General features: G+C 42.3%; 1 protein-coding gene across 1 annotated transcript; it reads right to left on the bottom strand.

Annotated features, from left to right (window-relative positions):
• Positions 1 to 449: 449 nt before the first annotated feature.
• Positions 450 to 18,110, bottom strand: myo1eb (myosin IEb). Its single transcript, XM_031576484.2, has 27 exons — positions 17,069 to 18,110; positions 14,249 to 14,386; positions 13,835 to 13,924; positions 12,698 to 12,792; positions 11,745 to 11,832; positions 11,489 to 11,578; positions 10,646 to 10,777; positions 10,292 to 10,426; positions 9,909 to 10,041; positions 9,574 to 9,770; positions 8,134 to 8,214; positions 7,875 to 7,961; positions 7,690 to 7,776; positions 7,405 to 7,572; positions 7,103 to 7,188; positions 6,608 to 6,689; positions 6,142 to 6,347; positions 5,721 to 5,865; positions 4,778 to 4,892; positions 4,202 to 4,371; positions 3,923 to 4,068; positions 3,632 to 3,778; positions 3,178 to 3,335; positions 2,794 to 2,868; positions 2,437 to 2,632; positions 1,872 to 2,047; positions 450 to 1,522 (listed from the first exon to the last, which is right to left on the bottom strand). Exons 1-27 carry the CDS (start codon positions 17,069 to 17,071, stop codon positions 1,446 to 1,448), a joined length of 3,303 nt encoding a protein of 1,100 aa, XP_031432344.1. The 5' UTR covers positions 17,072 to 18,110; the 3' UTR covers positions 450 to 1,445.
• Between the last annotated feature and the right edge of the window lie 54 nt (positions 18,111 to 18,164).

The following is an 18,164-nucleotide window of genomic DNA, read 5'->3' as shown; positions in this document are numbered from 1 at the left end:
ATCGGTGAACGTCTTGCAATTTTTAGGAAGGCCGCTTGGGGATTGCTATTCTTGTAACAGCAGGTCAAATGATCAGGGACATTTTTACTGATTGCCCCTCTTCCCATCCTCTGTAATTGTAAAGTGCAGCGGCCAAATATCCTGTGTCCGTTTTTCTATAAGAACAACATGGGTTTAGTTGCCTAAATGACTGAACAAGACCTGAATCAAGCCCTTGAGGGTCCTGCATGACAACCCTGTGATTTAAGAACAGACCAGTAGTGACCCTTACTTCCAGTGCCCACAACCAAGTCCATTTCGTATTCCCCATGCTTTAACATTATGTTGATGTACATGTCGAGTAATAAATAAATTAGTGAGCTTCCTTGACAGAGGCAGTAACTTAACCTCTCCTATTTCTGTGTTGCAATACTAATTATTCCATCATCATTTTCAAGAAATGCACACAATTCACAAGATAAAACCGTTTTAATGAGGTCACAGACACATTTATATGTATAAAAATGTTGCCTCATCAAAGTGTTCTAGAGGGGGTTAGACAGAAATATGGAGAATGTAAAGGCAGGGCTCCCTCATGAGTAGAATCATAAGGACAAACACACTAACAGTCTCATATAGCTTTACAATTAATGTGTATAAAAGAGTGTGTTTTTCTATTGGAATAACAGAGGTGTGTCTATTAACACAGGGTTGAGGAAAGGAAAAAGAAGTAAGGAAAAGCAAGGAAAAGAAGTAAGTAGACCCTCTTCTCCAAACAACACAATCCAGACTCTGGTACTCTTTCTGGTACTCTCCTGGAAGGACATTCCCATCTTGATTACCAATATTTGGCACTTCTGTGAGTGGCAAAAATGAGATGCAACAACATCCAGAAATGCGTTTAGCATTCTCTTAGAAGTACAACAGTTATCTAAGTAGATTTCTTTCAAGTTGCACAGGAATTGGAACATCAAGAAGAAGGCAATTTCATTGACAAGAGGCTTAAACATTTGTTCACTTTTTTCTTATACCATAAGAATACATGACTGCGAAATGAAAAAATATTTCTATTACAAAATCTACTGTTTTTAGCAGTTAGAGATTTGCTCCGTTATATATGTCCTATGTTCAATAAAATAACTAATAGATTTAAAGATACTAACATGTTTACTGGGTGTATGTCTGTGTGGTTGTATGTATGTATGCACGAATGTATGTATGTATGTATGTATGTATGTATGTATGTATGTATGTATGTATGTATATGTGCGCATCAGTGTGAAAAACCTGTAATTAATAATGCCTAGTTTGCTTTTTTGTCAGTAAAACACCAAAGATTTGGCATCTTCATTGTTCAAGTTGTTACTGCCTCTGATTATTCACGGCAGTTTCACATCCTCCTCATGTCACACGGAACAAATTAATCGAGTCCTCCTGGTATTGATTCCTGTTACTGACATCTTTGCTCAGATTTTTTCAACATAGTTGCCGGGAAACATTCCCTCTCGTCCTCGTAAACGCCCATACCACCAGCCAGAGCTATCTAAAACAAACAGCAGAATATTGCATTCGGTTAGCGTAGAATGCCATGCCAATCCACAAAGTCTTACACCTACAGTATCCAAGATACGCCTCTTGCCAGCAAGCTGCTAACATGTGTCAGAAACAAAACCGCAGTAATAGATCTGGTGATATAAATGTTATACTCAGTTATAGCCCCTCTGAATAAAAGCATTGGTAAAATGAGTAAATGTAAATCTGTAACAATATTCTAAATAACAGCTACACAGAACTCAGCATCACAGAGGAGAAGCTAAATAAATCCTTAAAAGATTTGTATATATATTTCTTCTATATTACTGGCCCTCAGTAAATACACTGTGTGCTCCTACCTTGAGTTAGGATGTCAATAATGTCATCGCCATTGAAGCTGAGCTCATCCGTGTCCTGGGCGTCGTAGGGCCACAGAGCTTTGCACTGTGGAGTGCGCGGCTTGGGTTTGGGGGCTGGCTTGGGACGACCTGAGCCTGGCACAGGCTTGTATTCCTTCGACCGTCTCCGATGAATTCTGAATACGGACAACAAGGGCATCAGTGAATGGATGGGTAGAGGAGGGAGGGGAGAGGAGGGGAGACGGATGGGGGGGATGCCTGGGATGTTTCTGCTGATGGAACATCTTCAAACATTTTCAATCAAACCTCTTAATTCATTTGATCATCTTCTTATTGAGTCACGTTTCACTCAACACATTAACACACTTAGTCTCTGAGAAGGAGGATTCATTGTGACTCACAAAACTGCTTAAAAAAACATTTGCACCAGGCATGCACGCACACACACACACACACACACACACACACACACACACACACACACACACACACACACACACACACACACACACATGTTCGTACACGCACACATACCCACACAAACACCACCACCAAAAAACCTCACCCAGCCACTCCCTGGTCAGGCACATTCATGAAGCCCTTGTCAGTGTTCTTGGGGTTGGGGTTGCGGGACTGCCGCTGGTCCTGGAGTCGAGGCAGGCTGGGCTGCTCCATGCTGGACTGCTGGCGGATCAGAGAGCCCCTGACTGACGGTTGGCGGCCCCTACCACCACCCCCACGAGGATCATTACGCTGAGGGTCTGTGGACCCAGATCAGAAACCCTCTTTTAGCCAATTCAAATCTAATTGTAGCTTAACAAGTCAGGCATCACAGCACAAAAAATAAAAAGACTAGCTAAATACCCCATTTCAGCAGACATGTAAATGAGTTTGCCATGTTAGTTCCTGAATCCTAACTTACCACGGGAGTACCCTCTTGAGCTGGGGGCCTGGTTACCCATGTGTCTGCTCTTCCTGTTGTCTCGTCGAGTGGGCCCTAAGGAACAACAGGATTGCTTTGATTGTAACAAATAACTGGAGATGAATGAAACATGAATCCAAATTGGTGACAGTCTATAGATTTTGAAAATATAGATTTAATTGGCTATAATTTAAACTGAGACAAATAGTTGGAATGCAATCATTAAAAATAAGACTCAATCAGAACAAACAGCAATTTAATCTAAATCTCTAATTATGTGAGAAGAATGGACTAAACCATTTAGTTCTGATGTGCACCATTATGCCTTACAAAGGTCTTAACCTAATATGTAAGGATTAGAATACTTAGTGTGGTAAGACTTACTGGAGTTCTTGGGAAGACCCGGTCCAACACTGACAACCAATTGTTTTCCACTAGGCTTCAGAACCGCCTCGTCTCCCTGCCCCCCCTGGAACTGGATCTGCCTGGAGCCGGCCGAGGAGAAAGGACCCCAGCCCCCCTTCTTCACCTTAAACTCCAGACTGGAACAAGCGGGGCAAAAAAGAACATACCGTACATCATATCATTTCTCAAGAGAAATATACACTGTACATCTCACTTATAAATCATAAATTGTGTAACTGCAACAGAAATGCAAAATAAAAGCTGTTCTACATTTCAAACATAAAGATTATATGCTTGAGGAAAAGCCTGTGCATCGTTTAAGGCAACCCATGATCTGAACTGAACTGTTTGAAGCATTATGTTCTTAAATAGGTCATAAACATAGTGAACAAAGTGAGATGGCAGACCGCCAGATGACGGCATAAGTACATACAGGTTGTTAAACTTGATTGGGAGCTTCCTCTGGGTCTTCTCCTCATAGCGTTTATACAGCAGGCTGAGGAACTCGGTCTTGAAGATGCACTGCAGTACGCTGTCATAACGCTCCTCATGCACAATGAAGAAATCATCCTGTAACGTACTAAGGGGACAATTAAGACAGTGAGTGTGTGAGTGTGTGTGTGTGTGTGTGTGTGTGTTTTGTATACAGATAACACAATCATGCTTCATCAATGCAGTGTAGTTACTGAGCTGTTAAATCCATGGAAACTGCTTGTGGCCTTACCTGAGAGAGACTGACTGAATCTTCTCCACCTCGATTTGTCTCTTCAGGACCTCCCGGATCTGGCCCTTCTCTGGGCCCTGCTTCACCTTCTCCCGACCAATCAGGTAAAGGAATTTGGGGGTCAGGATGAGGTCACGCTTCACAGACTGTGGGTGGGGAGACAAATGCACTCTGATCACCACTACATCATCCAAACAAACAGCAACCTCCACAAAACACACAGATGAGATGAGTGGGTGAATGCACTGGTCCTCTGGTAGCAGGTGGCGGGTAACCTACCCTGAACCGGCGATCGTATTTCACCACGACATCAGCAAAGTCTATCCTCTCCCTGCGGCCCACAAACTGCCGGATCTCAGGATGGTTGTCGGTGCCGATGTAGTCCCCGACAAAGTTCCGGTTCAGGCTGTTCTTCCTGCGCTCCTTCTTATTCAGCAGAATGTCAGACGCTGAAACAAGAGGGAGGGCTTGTCAAAACAAATCCATATCACTCCTCCTTACCGATGTTCTCTCCTGACATACTCGTGATAAGCAATAACACAGAAGAAAAAGAACACAATAGAACACAGAAAGAAATCAATGTAATGTATCTAATCTGAGGTAGTAACATATGACATCGTAGCATGGCAAAGGTTTCTTTTTCTTTCTTTTTTTTTAACAGTGGACAGCTTTCAAATAAAAAACAGAAACGCTGAACATCCATTAACATGACATTCAAACAAAACAAAACCATAAGAAAATGACTAAATTAATGAAGAGGGGGCTCTTTGCAGAAATTGATTACATGGAAGCTTTATAAATAACTGTTGGCTATAGACTGAATGAATATTCCATTGGTTATGTGAACTTTCTTACCTTCCTCTCGCATTTTGACGTTTTTGCGAACAGCAATGTGCTTGCGCCAGGCCTTCTGAATGACTCGGGCATACCCGTTATATTTTCTCTCTCTCATCTCCTCCAGCAGGAACAGCTATACACAAATGTCAGAAGATAAACGATTATTGGAGTTTCACCATACAGTGGGCCCTTCTGTGGTAAGGAGAGTAAAGAGGTAAAAGCTAATACTGACAACTAAATGGTATTAAGTGGTACTAAGCACCTACAATATTCAATCCAATTCCATATGTCATATGTAATGGCAAGTGTTACTAAGTATAGCCTGACATAGATATTTGGTATGGTGACATTGCTCTCCGTCTCCATCATTAATGTACATAATCTCCTTCAGCTGACTGAGCTGAGCAGAATTAATTTGGTGTCAGAATTCCTGTGGGTCACGGTCTCACTTATCCACCCTCTTAAGAGTGGATATGGATGTTGACTGGCCATATAAACTGTTGGGTGGCCCTTTTCATTGTAGTGCTGTGTTTTCAAAAATAGCTTCAAGCGCTGAATTGCTCCAAGCTATGAACTGGTGCACTTTTCCTCCAAGCGTGATGTCTTTCATTAAGAATTGGCAGAAAACGGCTTGAAAACATTGATTAGATTTGCCTGTGCCTGAATTAACTAGCGTCTCCCAGGGTAAACAGGGCACAATAGCAGGAAAACAAAGATAGAACTCTCGGGTAAAGTATTTCAAATATTTGTGAATCACCTTAGACATAAGTCTAGCCTCCGACAATAAACATTCTAAAAGCATATTTCAACACTTGTACTCGACGTGTATACAAACTATCGCAAGATGTACCGTAACTGAACTCAAGACTGCGAGAAAGCTGCTGGACAGATGCTTTTTTATCCGGTTGTGATTTTCAAACCAGTGACAATCCAAATCCCTCAAGAGAACTGAGCCCCTCACCGATTCTGGAGCTTTGACAAAGATTTTGGCCTTGCCCAGCTGGTACTGGTCAGAGTCCATGTTGACAGAGCTGAGCAGGTGCAGGACCCCTTTCTTCTCCTCCCCCTTCCACTGGGGCCACGTCTCTTTGGTCAGGATGGCATATCTGGAAAACAACAGGACCAGTTCAGATAATGGCAGAATGGAGGAATTCTTTCCTTTGTCCTCGTATCTACCTGATATGCACATGCTTTAAGAGTTTAAGAGAGTGTTGTAGAATTAAGGTTTTTTTTCAGGGGATGCTTCAATTTTTTCCAGATATCAATGAAGGCACATTATTAAAGCAGGGGGGGTTATGCAATACATTCATTAACACTGGTATCAGAGCTGGGATGTTGAAATCTAGTACATCATCTGACGATGTGTTCAGTGTTACTCATACCTTTGCAGGAACTTCTTGAAGGGCCGGCGGAAGGCGAAGCCTGCCCGGCGTACGCGGATGTTCTCCCTGAGCCCCAGGTACTCCACCTGGTGCTTGGCGCGGCTGTCCTCCCAGTCCCGTGGCTTCTTGGTCTCGTTGGGCTTGATGCAGCGGATGTAGTGGGGCGTGCTCTTCATCAGCCTCTGCACCAGGTCATTGGCCTGTTTCTGAAGGAGGTCACGATAAACACACATCACAGTATCATCAGAGGGTGACAAACTGTTCGTAAAGACAAAGACAATTTGAGAAGTGAATGGATAATCGTGTGTAGTGAAATCTATGGAAAAACTGGTGAGGTAAAAAAGTGTAACTGTGTGCATTGTGTGCATAACTCAGTGAGCCTGCTCTGTGGAATACCCCCATGCAACGGGTCATTGTTTCAATGCATGAAATATTCTGATTTAAGAGACCAGTCGTTATGGAGTACCTTGATTTTGGTGCCTGCAGTGGTAGGGCGCCCCCTTTTCTCCGCATCGAGATTTTCTGGGAAAAGGTCTTTGATAAACTCGCTGACACACACACGCACACACGCACACGCACACACACACACACACACACACACACACACACACACACACACACACACACACACACACACACACACACAAATAACATTTACATTGCTTAGTTTGTTATGGTTGTTATGGAATAATTATCATTTTATTGCTCATTCAAAAGACCTGAAAACTGAATGCTTTCAATCAATGTTGAGATTATGATGTATAAATGAACTAAGCTAAATACACTTTACGCAGATCCCTTGTTCATAATGTCCTCCAAAAACCTCAGTGTTGTGACATACCACACAACAGTGATTAATAGGCGCAGGAGGACCCTATTAGTTAAGTAGTTTCTATACGACGATGGGTACCTAAGAGCCTTTTTAGTTAATTAGGTTCTTCTAATGGGCTGAGCTACTCACAATTCACTGCTCTGCATCAGCTCAATGATGTCATTGAACAGCACATCCCTGTTCCTCTCACAGAAACCACTGACATCATATGACACCTGCGGGAGACAGACAGACATCATGCATTCAGTAGGAGGCGTCACAACAAAGACGCAACAAAAACAGCAAGAACTGGCCTGGTAGGGGCAGCACAGTAAGCTTTTCATTTCAGGAGTTGATCTTTAAATGTACAACCACAAAACAAACAGGTCATACAAGTGGCCTCAAACAAACGGAGAAGAGGGGCATTTAGTTTCAGCATTGTTATCTCTTGCCTTGCCAGCATAGTGGTGTACTACGAAGCCCTTGTTCCAGTTGTTGAAGTGCTCATGATTGCCAATCCCTGTCTGGAGCTTCTGGATGAGGGTCTGGTCTGCCCCCTCACCCTTGGCATGCATAGTGGCACACACATCGTCCAGGATACTCATGATGCCAGGGGGATTCTGGGTAGAACATTTCCAAGTGAATCAGTATGTACTACTTATTTATGATGATCGATTAATGATTACACACTTTTTTTTTAAACATCTTTTTTTGATTACCAATCACACCACACTTACCAATTTGGACTCGATTAAGTCGCACACAATTTTGTTATTGAAGTACTCTATGGGCGTCCATCGTATTCCCTCCTGCACATACTCTTCCTAGGAAATGAGTAGAATGAATGAATCACTATGCACTGCACAGAAGAAGAGGTTCATACCAGTAGTTCTGAAGTTAATTGGAAAGGAAGGTTCTTTACCTGCTCAGCTTTCAATGTGAGCTCAATGAAAATCTGCTGCAGTTTTTCATTCACGAAGTTGATACAGAACTGCTCAAAACCATTTTTCTGATGAACGGGGAAAAAAATACTATTTCCAAATCTCATTTATACATAACCCATTTCAATGAAATACTGCATTGAATAAATAAAAACTATAGCCCACTATTCCACCACTACTATTCAATACTGATCATTTAAACTGACTTGCGCTACAAGAAACAACACTGCAGATATCCACCTGAAAGATCTCAAAACCATAGATGTCCAGCACCCCGATGTTGAACTCCTCATTGTCCTTCTGCATGGCTTTGTTTATTACCTAACATGAGAACCATAGCAAGGGATTAATGAAGGAATAAACACAGGCTTACACACACACACACACACACACACACACACACACACACACACACACACACACACACACACACACACACACACACACACACACACACACACACAGCATCTACAGACGTGGACAAAATTGTTGGTACCCTTCATTTAAAGAAGGAAAAACCCACAATTGTCACTGAAATAACTTGAAACTGACAAGCTCCAGTTTTGTCTCGTCTGTCCAAAGGACATTCTCCCAGAAGCCCTGTGGCTTGTCAATATGCATTTTGGCAATTTCCAGTTTCGCTTTTATATGATTTGCTTTCAACAGTGGTGTCCTCCTCGGTCCACTTTGGCTCAAACAGCGACTGATGGTGCAATCTGGCACTGATGTACCTTGACCTTGGAGTTCACCTCTAATCTCTTTGGAAGTTGTTCTGGGCACTTTGGTTACCATTTGTATTATCCGTCTCTTCAATTTGTCATCAATTTTCCTCTTGCAGCCACGTCCAGAGAGGTTGGCTACAGTCCCCTGGACCTTAAACTTCTGAATAATATGTGCAACTGTTGTCACAGGAATATCATGCTGCTTGGAGATGGTCTTATAGCCTTTACCGTTAACATGCTTGTCTATAATTTCCTTTCTAATCTCCTGAGACAACTCTGTCCTTAGCTTTCTGTGGTCCATGTTCAGTGTGGTACACACCATGATACCAAACACCACAGTGACTACTTTTCACCAGTTAAATAGGCAGACTGACTGATTACAAGTTTGAAGAAGCCTGTAATGCTAATTAGAGGACACACCTTAGTTTAACATGTCTCTATGGTCAAATTATTTTAAATCTTTTCTAGGGGTACCATCATTTTTGTCCAGGCCTGTTTAATTCGTTTTTTTTTTATTATTATTATGTTGAACCACAATTCAAAATCAATGTCTGATTTTCATTAGTTCATTTTCAGTATTTTTTTATTTATTATTACTTTAGTCAGTTTCAAGTTATTTCAGTGACCATTGTGGCTTTTTCTTCCTTTAACGGAAGGGTACCAACAATTTTGTCCACGTCTGTAAATGTGCTCTTCTCTCAAGACTCAAGAGAGGAAGACAGTGAAGAGTGAGTGTGACGTTTTGGAACCAACGTTTCTTACAGAAAGGGGTTCTCTAAAAAAATAAAACGAAGCACCAAGGCTCCTGCTGTTTTGTAGAAAATACATTATCTATTTTAGGAAAATGGGAAATGATGAGGAAAAAGGTGAGACAAAATCAAGAGCAAGATTCAGCAAGCTGTGCCAGTGACTGAGGCACGTGTTGAAAGACAGCAGAGGGCAGGAGAGTCTGACTCACGTCCACCAGGAAGTCGAACAGGCGGGAGTAGAGTGCTTTGGAGAGGGCGTCTCTGGTGAAGGAGGCCTGCTCTCGGTTGAGGGTGACAGCGATGGTCTCCGTCTTCCCACCCCACTTGCTGTCCATGATGCGGCTGGTCAGCTTATTCTTTAGACCCTCTTGGTCAATACCCAACAAATAGGCTGGGAAGGCTAAGACTGCAACAGAGAAAGAGGTGAGGTTTTTACTTCGATGGGTCAGTTAAAGAGCACTGTGTGTGTGTGTGTGTATGTGTGTGTGTGTGTGTGTGTGTGTGTGTGTGTGTGTGTGTGTGTGTGTGTGTGTGCAGTACTTACAGTCTTCACTATCCACCACTGCATTGTTGCCCTCCTCTCTGAAAGCTATGTTTCCAAGATGGAGGATCCCTGCAACAATCTGCAGCACAGTGTCCCGCTCGTCAAGAGTCAAGCCCACCACCGACATGGCCTCCTAAAGGATGACAAAGACAACATGATTAAACTTCATGACAAAACTCCAATAATCATTTACTGTACACATGTAACAGCCATACAGCCATACCATCAGTCAGAACTGGAAGCGAAGCCAACCAGAGACCGTCATTTAATTAATTTGTTGATGTATCATTCATATTCATTTGTTTGTTAATAATGCGTACAAATGTGGACAGTCTTGCCAAAAGATTAACGCTTAAAAGTTAAAATGACTACACGTAACTCACCATGGTGTCTTGAAATTCCTTCTTGTCGTTGACATCCTCCACAGTGTAGGTGCCAGACTGGTTGAGATAGGTGTAGTAATCTGCTGTTGTGACGCCAAGATTCTCTCTCTGCTCTTTGGTAGCCCCGCTTAGGAGCTGTAACAGCAAGAGGATGGTAAGAAATGATATGACCGAAAAGGAAAATACGGGCATATATGAGCAAGTCATATATATACAGTATGACTTGCATTGAAATACATTTTTATTGACATTCAGGCATTTAGTGGATGTGCTCAGACAAAGAAAGTACAAAGAGACACACAGCCACGGATCATGGATAGTATTTAGATTGCTACAGAATAGATGTTGCTCAACCTGGTAGTAGATGTGGAAGTTCCTCTCCTCCTGATTCTGGGAGACCACTCTCGATTTTTCCAAAAGGAAGTTTGAGATCTTTCCTCCATCAGGCTCACCTCCTCGACTGAACTGGATCTCGAAATATTTACCCTGGGGGCAGCCAAAACAAAAGGAAGGCTGGCCATATCACAAAGCCTTTGACAGCAACACTGACTACACGAGATACAAGAAACACAGGTTCATTTTCAGTGCTCACTAGGGTGCACTGCACACCTATGACAGGTCCCGTCCTGTCCTGACCTGCACATTCAATTGTCAATTTCACCAAAAACAAGTGGCCTCGGGTTGGACGAATACTGATCTCTCTTACCTTAGACATGAATAGAGTTGGGATGGACAGATACTGTGGCAATTCACACTCATTTGAAATGCTACACACAACCCTGAGTTAGCAGGAGAGTGGAGGAGTCTATGAGTCATTAAGACTGCGGCTTAATGCGCACAACTCCACTGGTGCGCTTCACTTCATCTATAATATCACATATTCAGCACCATGCTGCTGGAAGCCAAAGACATGCAAAAGTCCAGTGTTTATAAATAAACTACTAACATTTACATACATACATAACATCCATAACATTTCAACAGTCTTTGCAACGCTATCTGGATATGCTAGAGGGTATCACTCCGTGATAATCACTTCTCAATGAAGTGTCTACACATAAATGTCACATAAATGGCCGTGGTTTTGCTGCTGCTGCTGCTAACTGCAACGTTGGCTAATTGTGTAATGCTTTTCTTATTTAACTCTCAAATAATTTTCTGTCTGATGCGCAAGGGTGGTTTAGAACATGGACTCACGAAGCGGCTGGAGTTGTTGTTGCGCACGGTCTTGGCATTTCCGAAAGCCTCCAGGAGGGGGTTGGACTGCAGGATGATGTCTTTCACATGCTGCATGTAGCGGGGAGAGATTAAAACAAAAAGGAAGAAAAGAAATCAGCAAAGGGGAAGAGTCAGTGAAGCACACTGTTCCTGTGAAGGTCACCTGAACTGGTTTTCAGGCGAGATCTCCAAGGCAGATTTCATAGCGATGATAAGGAAGACTGAGAGCACCCACCTGAACTTTAGGCCCTCCCCCCGACACTTTGGAGATGTAGCTCATGATGTACTTGGCTGCCACTGTCTTGCCAGCACCACTCTCTCCACTACGATGGATGGAGAAGGATATCATTCAAGCAACATAAAACAATTTGACACCATTTTTTTTCTTTAATCTTTATGTTAGGTTAGGTGAGTTAGGTTTAACGATCTATTTTTCCACAGATTTATTAAAGAAGTTATGGTCGTAACATGAGAACGCAATGACAATAAATTATTTAAATGTAAACATCACATCAGACACATGGCATCTTGCATAAATATGTCTACACATGTATTTATAGGTACTTAAAATGCTGAACAAATATTTTTTTAAACAGCAAGCAGCAACAACATAATTTGACATGAGCATCACTTTAAGACAGCTGAAAATATAGTTGTTGGCACAACGTGTAGTTCTCTTCATCAACATGCCGAAAAGTTGTATAATAATTCTCTAGCTCCTGAAATCCACACAAGCTAGCCCAAACCCCCCTGGAATAGCAACTTCAATAATTTGACCTAATTCCAGTGAATTTGTAACGCCTCTTTAGAGTGAATGTCTGACTATGTGTACCAACATTGTGGACAAAAATATGACAATAAGTCAATATGGGCCACACCCTAGAAGCGTGTAGGTCAAAACTGGCCAAATGGTTTGGCCATTCAACTTCCCCCAGGTGACTGCTATAAACAGGAGTATAACACACCCCACAGTGTATGAGAATGGCATTAAATGTCCAACAGGACACCGAGGTGAGAAATGGCAAACAGTTTTTTCAGGGAAGAGATAGAGAGTATTCAATCGTTTGTTATGTTCCTGAAGGAATCAGATGGAATCCTGATTCTAGATAAAACGGCTCTTCAGTAAATTCATGATCATGATGCTGTATCTAACCAGCGTGTAATGGCAACACGACTGTCTGCTCTTACCTGATTATCACACACTGGTTCTCCATGTCAATCATCATGTTGCGGTACACGTTGTCTGCCAATGCGTAGATGTGTGGTGGATTCTCATACTGGGCCTGTTGTGGATATCAGATCGTTTCCAGTTAGCAATTACTTTGTAAAGTCATTTCATAATCCTTTATGAAAAATTATCAAAATGTCTATGTGATGTAACTATGATGAATTAACTACTAGAGACATCCTTAATCAGTTCATTTCAACTAATTGTGATTGAGACATTTTGCCCCTGAATATGACATTGAAGTACATGTACACATTTCCCCACCACTAAGAAGGAATGCGTGTTGGCTGCATCCTAACGCAGGGCTAGTTTAGGTGCCATTGGAGAGCTTTCCCCTGCTGCACTGCTTAACGCACACGCAACTCCAACCCCCTGCTGTGCAGCCGAAGAGGAAGTGCTTAAGAGCTAACTATGCTGTTCCCCCTCAGTCAGATTTAGCATCCACCAACACAAGTTTGGACATGCAGCAAGAACAGTTTCTCTCTGAAAAAAGTCATCTCAAGGGGAGGGCTGTGGCAATTACTCATCAACTTGCTCTAACTGTCAGCTACCGTCCCTCTCCCCCCTCTCTCTCTCCCTCTTCCTCCCCCCTCGCTCTCCCTCCCTCTCCCTTCCCCCTCGCTCTCCCTCCCTCTCCCTCTCTCTCTCCCTCTCTCTCCCTCTCTCTCCCTCTCTCCCTCTCTCTCCCTCTCTCCCTCTCTCCCTCTCTCCCTCTCTCTCTCTCTCTCTCTCCCCTCTCTCTCCCTCCCTCCCTCTCCCTCCCTCTCTCCCTATCTCTCCCTCCCTCCCCTCTCTCTCTCTCTCCCTCCCTCTCTCCCTCTCTCTCCCTCTCTCTCCCTCCCTCTCTCTCCCTCTCTCCCTCTCTCCCTCCCTCTCCCTGCCTCTCTCTCCCTCCCCCTATCTCTCCCTCTCCCTTCCTCCCCTCTCTCTCTCTCCCTCCCTCTCTCTCCCTCTCCCTCCCTCCCTCCCTCCCTCTCCCTCTCCCTCTCTCTCTCTCTCTCTCTCTCCCTCTCCCTCTCCCTCTCCCTCTCCCTCTCCCTCTCCCTCGGCTGTTTCACCCTGAGGAAATAAATGCTGCAGGAGCTAGTTTGACTTACTGCACCCTGGTACAATTCCACTTCTCGATCAGTGAAGTATGGCAGCTGTTTGAAGGGATTGACTGAGATCAGCACTGGACCGATATAGGTCTTAAAGGAGAAGGGTTAAGGTCCAAACTGATCAAACTGATGGGTTGATTTAAAACATTTTGATACATCACATTTGTAAGCATGGTCTGTTCATAACCCTTAAATGTTAAATGTTAAGGTTAAAATCCAGAGGCGTGAAATCAACACTTGGGTCAACCAGAAACTGAGCTGCAACCTTTGGCTGTTGCAACATTCACAAAATATGCAATATATGATTATGTTTAATCTCCTGATTGCATACAACATTCTTGCAAAACTATTTAAACACAAACAGAGCAGAATGTCTCCATCACTCATTTTGAGTGCACAACAGCCTAAGGATACAAAGATGTAGTCGTCCATGTATCTCTTCTTGAGGTTTTCGGTGATGGAGTCTTCATTGATCTTGGAGAGCAGGACCATGTCGTCCACACCGCTCACCTTCACATTCTGGGTCTGCCAGTGGTATTGCTCCTTACTCCCCTAAAACAGAGACAAACTGGTTAGTGGAGATCACAATTACCACAGTTACATTACCACATCATTTACCTGAAATGTAAGAATATTTGTCCCTTCCAAAAAACAATATTCAATGTTAGGGTGCTTTCACCACATACAATATTGTGTTTGGTTAAAGTTGCGATATTTTCTTTGAAAAAAAAAACCCCAACCATCTGGAAATAGCCATGTATGAACAGGCTCTACTAGTTCTCCTACCTTCATTCTGAGTTAATGGGATCAAAATTGCTGATAAAATATCTGCCTTGGCTGTACGGTAAATTGTTGTGGCTAAAAGCATCTGCTAAATCTCGAATTGTTAATCCAGTTATAACTCCATTCCACAAAGAATCATGTTACTTGGGAAGGCTACTCCAGAAGATAAAATCCCATTAGCCTTCATGACACTGACAAAAAGCACTGATACTCAGGTATGTTCTTCATATTGTCATAGACAGGACAGCAAATATGTGGATATTTACACAGTAATACTGGTGCGTTTCTCCTATTTAGAATGGAACAAAATATCCCTTTACTTAGATTGCATAAAAACCTGTTTAAGGCTCCAAACAGTGACCAAAGCAAGAAGAATATGAGTGGTATGGTGAATACACTTTTCACAGTTCACTATATTTGGTCTTTCAAATACAACTCCAGAATCACACTAATTTGAGGTTACATACCCAGGTCACTGGAGCATTACATTGGTTAAACTTCAACTAGGACCAAATACAATTATTAAGTTGTAATTCATGACATGTTATATATAAAGCATAATGTAGTTTTGATAAACCAGTTCAAATGACTGTTTTGAAGAGGCTAGTAGTGGCTATGCACAGGTAGTGTTGTTTGTCTGGCAGGGATTCAGGTGAACATAGGCGCACAACTAAAGTGAGTTACTCATTGACTGAATGAGTATGAGTTACTCATTAACTGAACAAATATCTACTGGCTATCTAGTGGCAAGGAAGAACTCCATTTGAGAACCCCCCCCCCCCCCCCCCACACACACACACACACACACACATGATCGTACGCCCCAGGGACCAGTGAGAGCTCATCACATATTTGTGATCGTACTCCTCAAGACAGGAAGAAAGCAAGAGAATAATGCGGCATCAAGAGAATAACGTCCCTGCCATAGGGGTACAATTTGCACTAGACTACATATGACGGATGTTTGTTCCCACCAGAAGTGACATCAATACAAACCAAAGACTGGAGAAATGAAACGTGTGTATAGTGTGTGCACCACTGCCTACTGCAACACAAGACTGGTCATGTCACTAATAGTTTATCGCTGTTGATGTTTGTACTTTTCAACTTCAGTGGCACTGGACACTTGATTACCAGGTCGAAAACAGTGCTCAACGATGATGTCAGAGACTTTCATACAACTCAAGTACTCCTGGAGACAGCTAGATTCACTTCCATACACGCATTTCCACAAATGTTTCTATTTCCATGTTTGAGGTGATCATGTAGTTATTTCTGGAAAGCCAACAATGTTGTCATAAGATTACTGAAACTGATTACGCACTACACTCTACAATTACTGACAGACATACTGAAGTACCATAACTACTAATCACAACAACTACTAATCACCACTCCTATGCGCTTTCTGATGAGAGCAGATGAATAACAGTGGAATTGTGAGTGTGGAAGATGTGCAAGCATGTAGATGAAGGGACTAAAATCCATTCACAGGCTTCTTAAAACGAATGTTTTTCAATCTCTATCACAAATGCACACGTTTGCTGTGATTGAGCCGCATAGAGAAGTTAGTGGCCTGATGAGTCTGTCTGTCAGATGGTGTTGATGTTGCAACAGCTGGGCACTGTGGAGAGGGCAAGCTGCACTTTCACAATAGAAGAGGAACACTTGTCAGTGTCATGAGAACGGCCATGGAAAGAGTGAGTAAAGCAAGGCTAAGGACCTGACACCATCAGATTTTTTCAGACTGCTTTAGGAAATATACTGCACAACAAAAAACAAAAAAATGCTTTTTATATTGTACTTTATATATTTGCCTATATATTTTGAACTTCTTCATGACATTACATATGGCCCAGCGAAGTCTGTCTATATTAGTCAGTCTCTTTCACTCTCTAGTTTAAGTTCCTTGCATTCCCCTTTGTTGATTGTGAGTGGCTCTGCCCAGACACGTTGGCCCTCGGTCACAATTATTGCTATGAAATAGCTTTAGTTGTGCGCCTATTTGGTACTGACAACAGTGCGGTTCATGAAGATGTAAATGTATGCTATCTGTACAACATATAAAAACGCAAATTTGCCTATGAAATGACAGTGACGGCGAGAAAGGCTCCATAGTTATAATGGTAACGCAATGCTGCAAGTAGACCAAGCCAATGAGAAAAAAACGCTCAACATTTTACGCCACTTTGCATCCACCGCTTAGTCCTTCTTTACCCAGAGGCAACATCCGAAACAGTGACTGATTTGGGCGATTGTTGTCGATTTACCTATGTGGTTGATCGAAACTATATTAATGGTTCATAACTATCCTACGTCTCGTCCCCGCTTTTCTAAAGATTAAAGGAATGTAGGCTGAGATTTTTCTGTGCGTATAAGTGGATTCCTCACATACAATGGTCAGTCGAAACTTCTTTTGCATGCTTAAATATTACGTTTCTTGGAACTTACCATGGTTGTTTACCGATTGTGAATACTTCCTGTTTGCCTTCTTCAAAATGATGAAAGAAAAAAACTCCTCCAACTCCTTAAACCAGCCGAGTGTAGGATATCATTAAACTCGGTATAAATTCCTCTGAGATAAATTCAAAAGGTCCATTTCAAAACAGCGTTTTACTTTTCCACAACGAAATCTTTTCATTCTCTGACCACTCCTTGGACTTTCCTAGCCAGGAACGGTAGAGCTGAGGGAGAGGCCAGGTTGTTGGAAGTCGGAGGTGAAGAAATTGATGAACAGCGGCAAGTGTGGACAGGTAGGGCAAAATTTCGATGCGCGTCAAGCATTGTGGGAAAGAAGCAGGCCTGAGCTATGGATAGCAGTCACAACAATGCCATCTGAAGGCGGAGAAGGTAATGACTGTTGGAAAACAGACTTTTTTAAACTCGTCCAATTTGACCATTTAATCTGTTGTCAATCAAATGAAGATGTAAAATGGGAAGTTTCAGGAAAATAGTTAGAATTGATTCATACCATCTTCAATAAAAGCTTAATAACTACTTTTCCTAATGGTAAGAAGACGTGTTTGAGTTTGTATTAAGTCATACTTTCCTGAGGACCACTCTTCCCTTATTCCACTTTCTAAATAGCAGGGCTGTCCTACACATAGTTATCATCAAGCCGAAAATATTTCTAGCCAAGTTCATAGGTGTAGGACCAAACAATAATGCATTCCAGAGCGTAAGAGAATTTCTAGAAACAGTTTTAACCACGATCTAAACCTAAACGTTTACCTCATCAGTTCCTCATAGACAGAAGAGGATGATTAATACACAGACTGAGACATAAGCCATTTTTCAGTCACAAGATGACTTACTGGAATAATGATGACGTATTGTACATCTTTGACCAGTACTGCATGACCTCATGCATTCTTGATTTCATAGGATTCTGCCATGCTACAACATGATGTAATAAAAGCTGTCCAGTTATGATATTGGCCACTGGAGATCGACATATTGATCATAAACAATGTTATTGCTTTCTTAATTTCGCAATCTGGTTAGGTTCTCAGCAATATCTTCAAAGGCAAAAGAATATTAAAGTCAC

This window comes from Clupea harengus, chromosome 11 (genome assembly GCF_900700415.2).
Source record: "Clupea harengus chromosome 11, Ch_v2.0.2, whole genome shotgun sequence".
Classification (NCBI taxonomy): Eukaryota; Metazoa; Chordata; class Actinopteri; order Clupeiformes; family Clupeidae; genus Clupea; species Clupea harengus.
The sequence above is the reverse complement of the archived record's forward strand: the minus strand, read 5'-3'. Positions and strand labels throughout refer to the sequence as shown.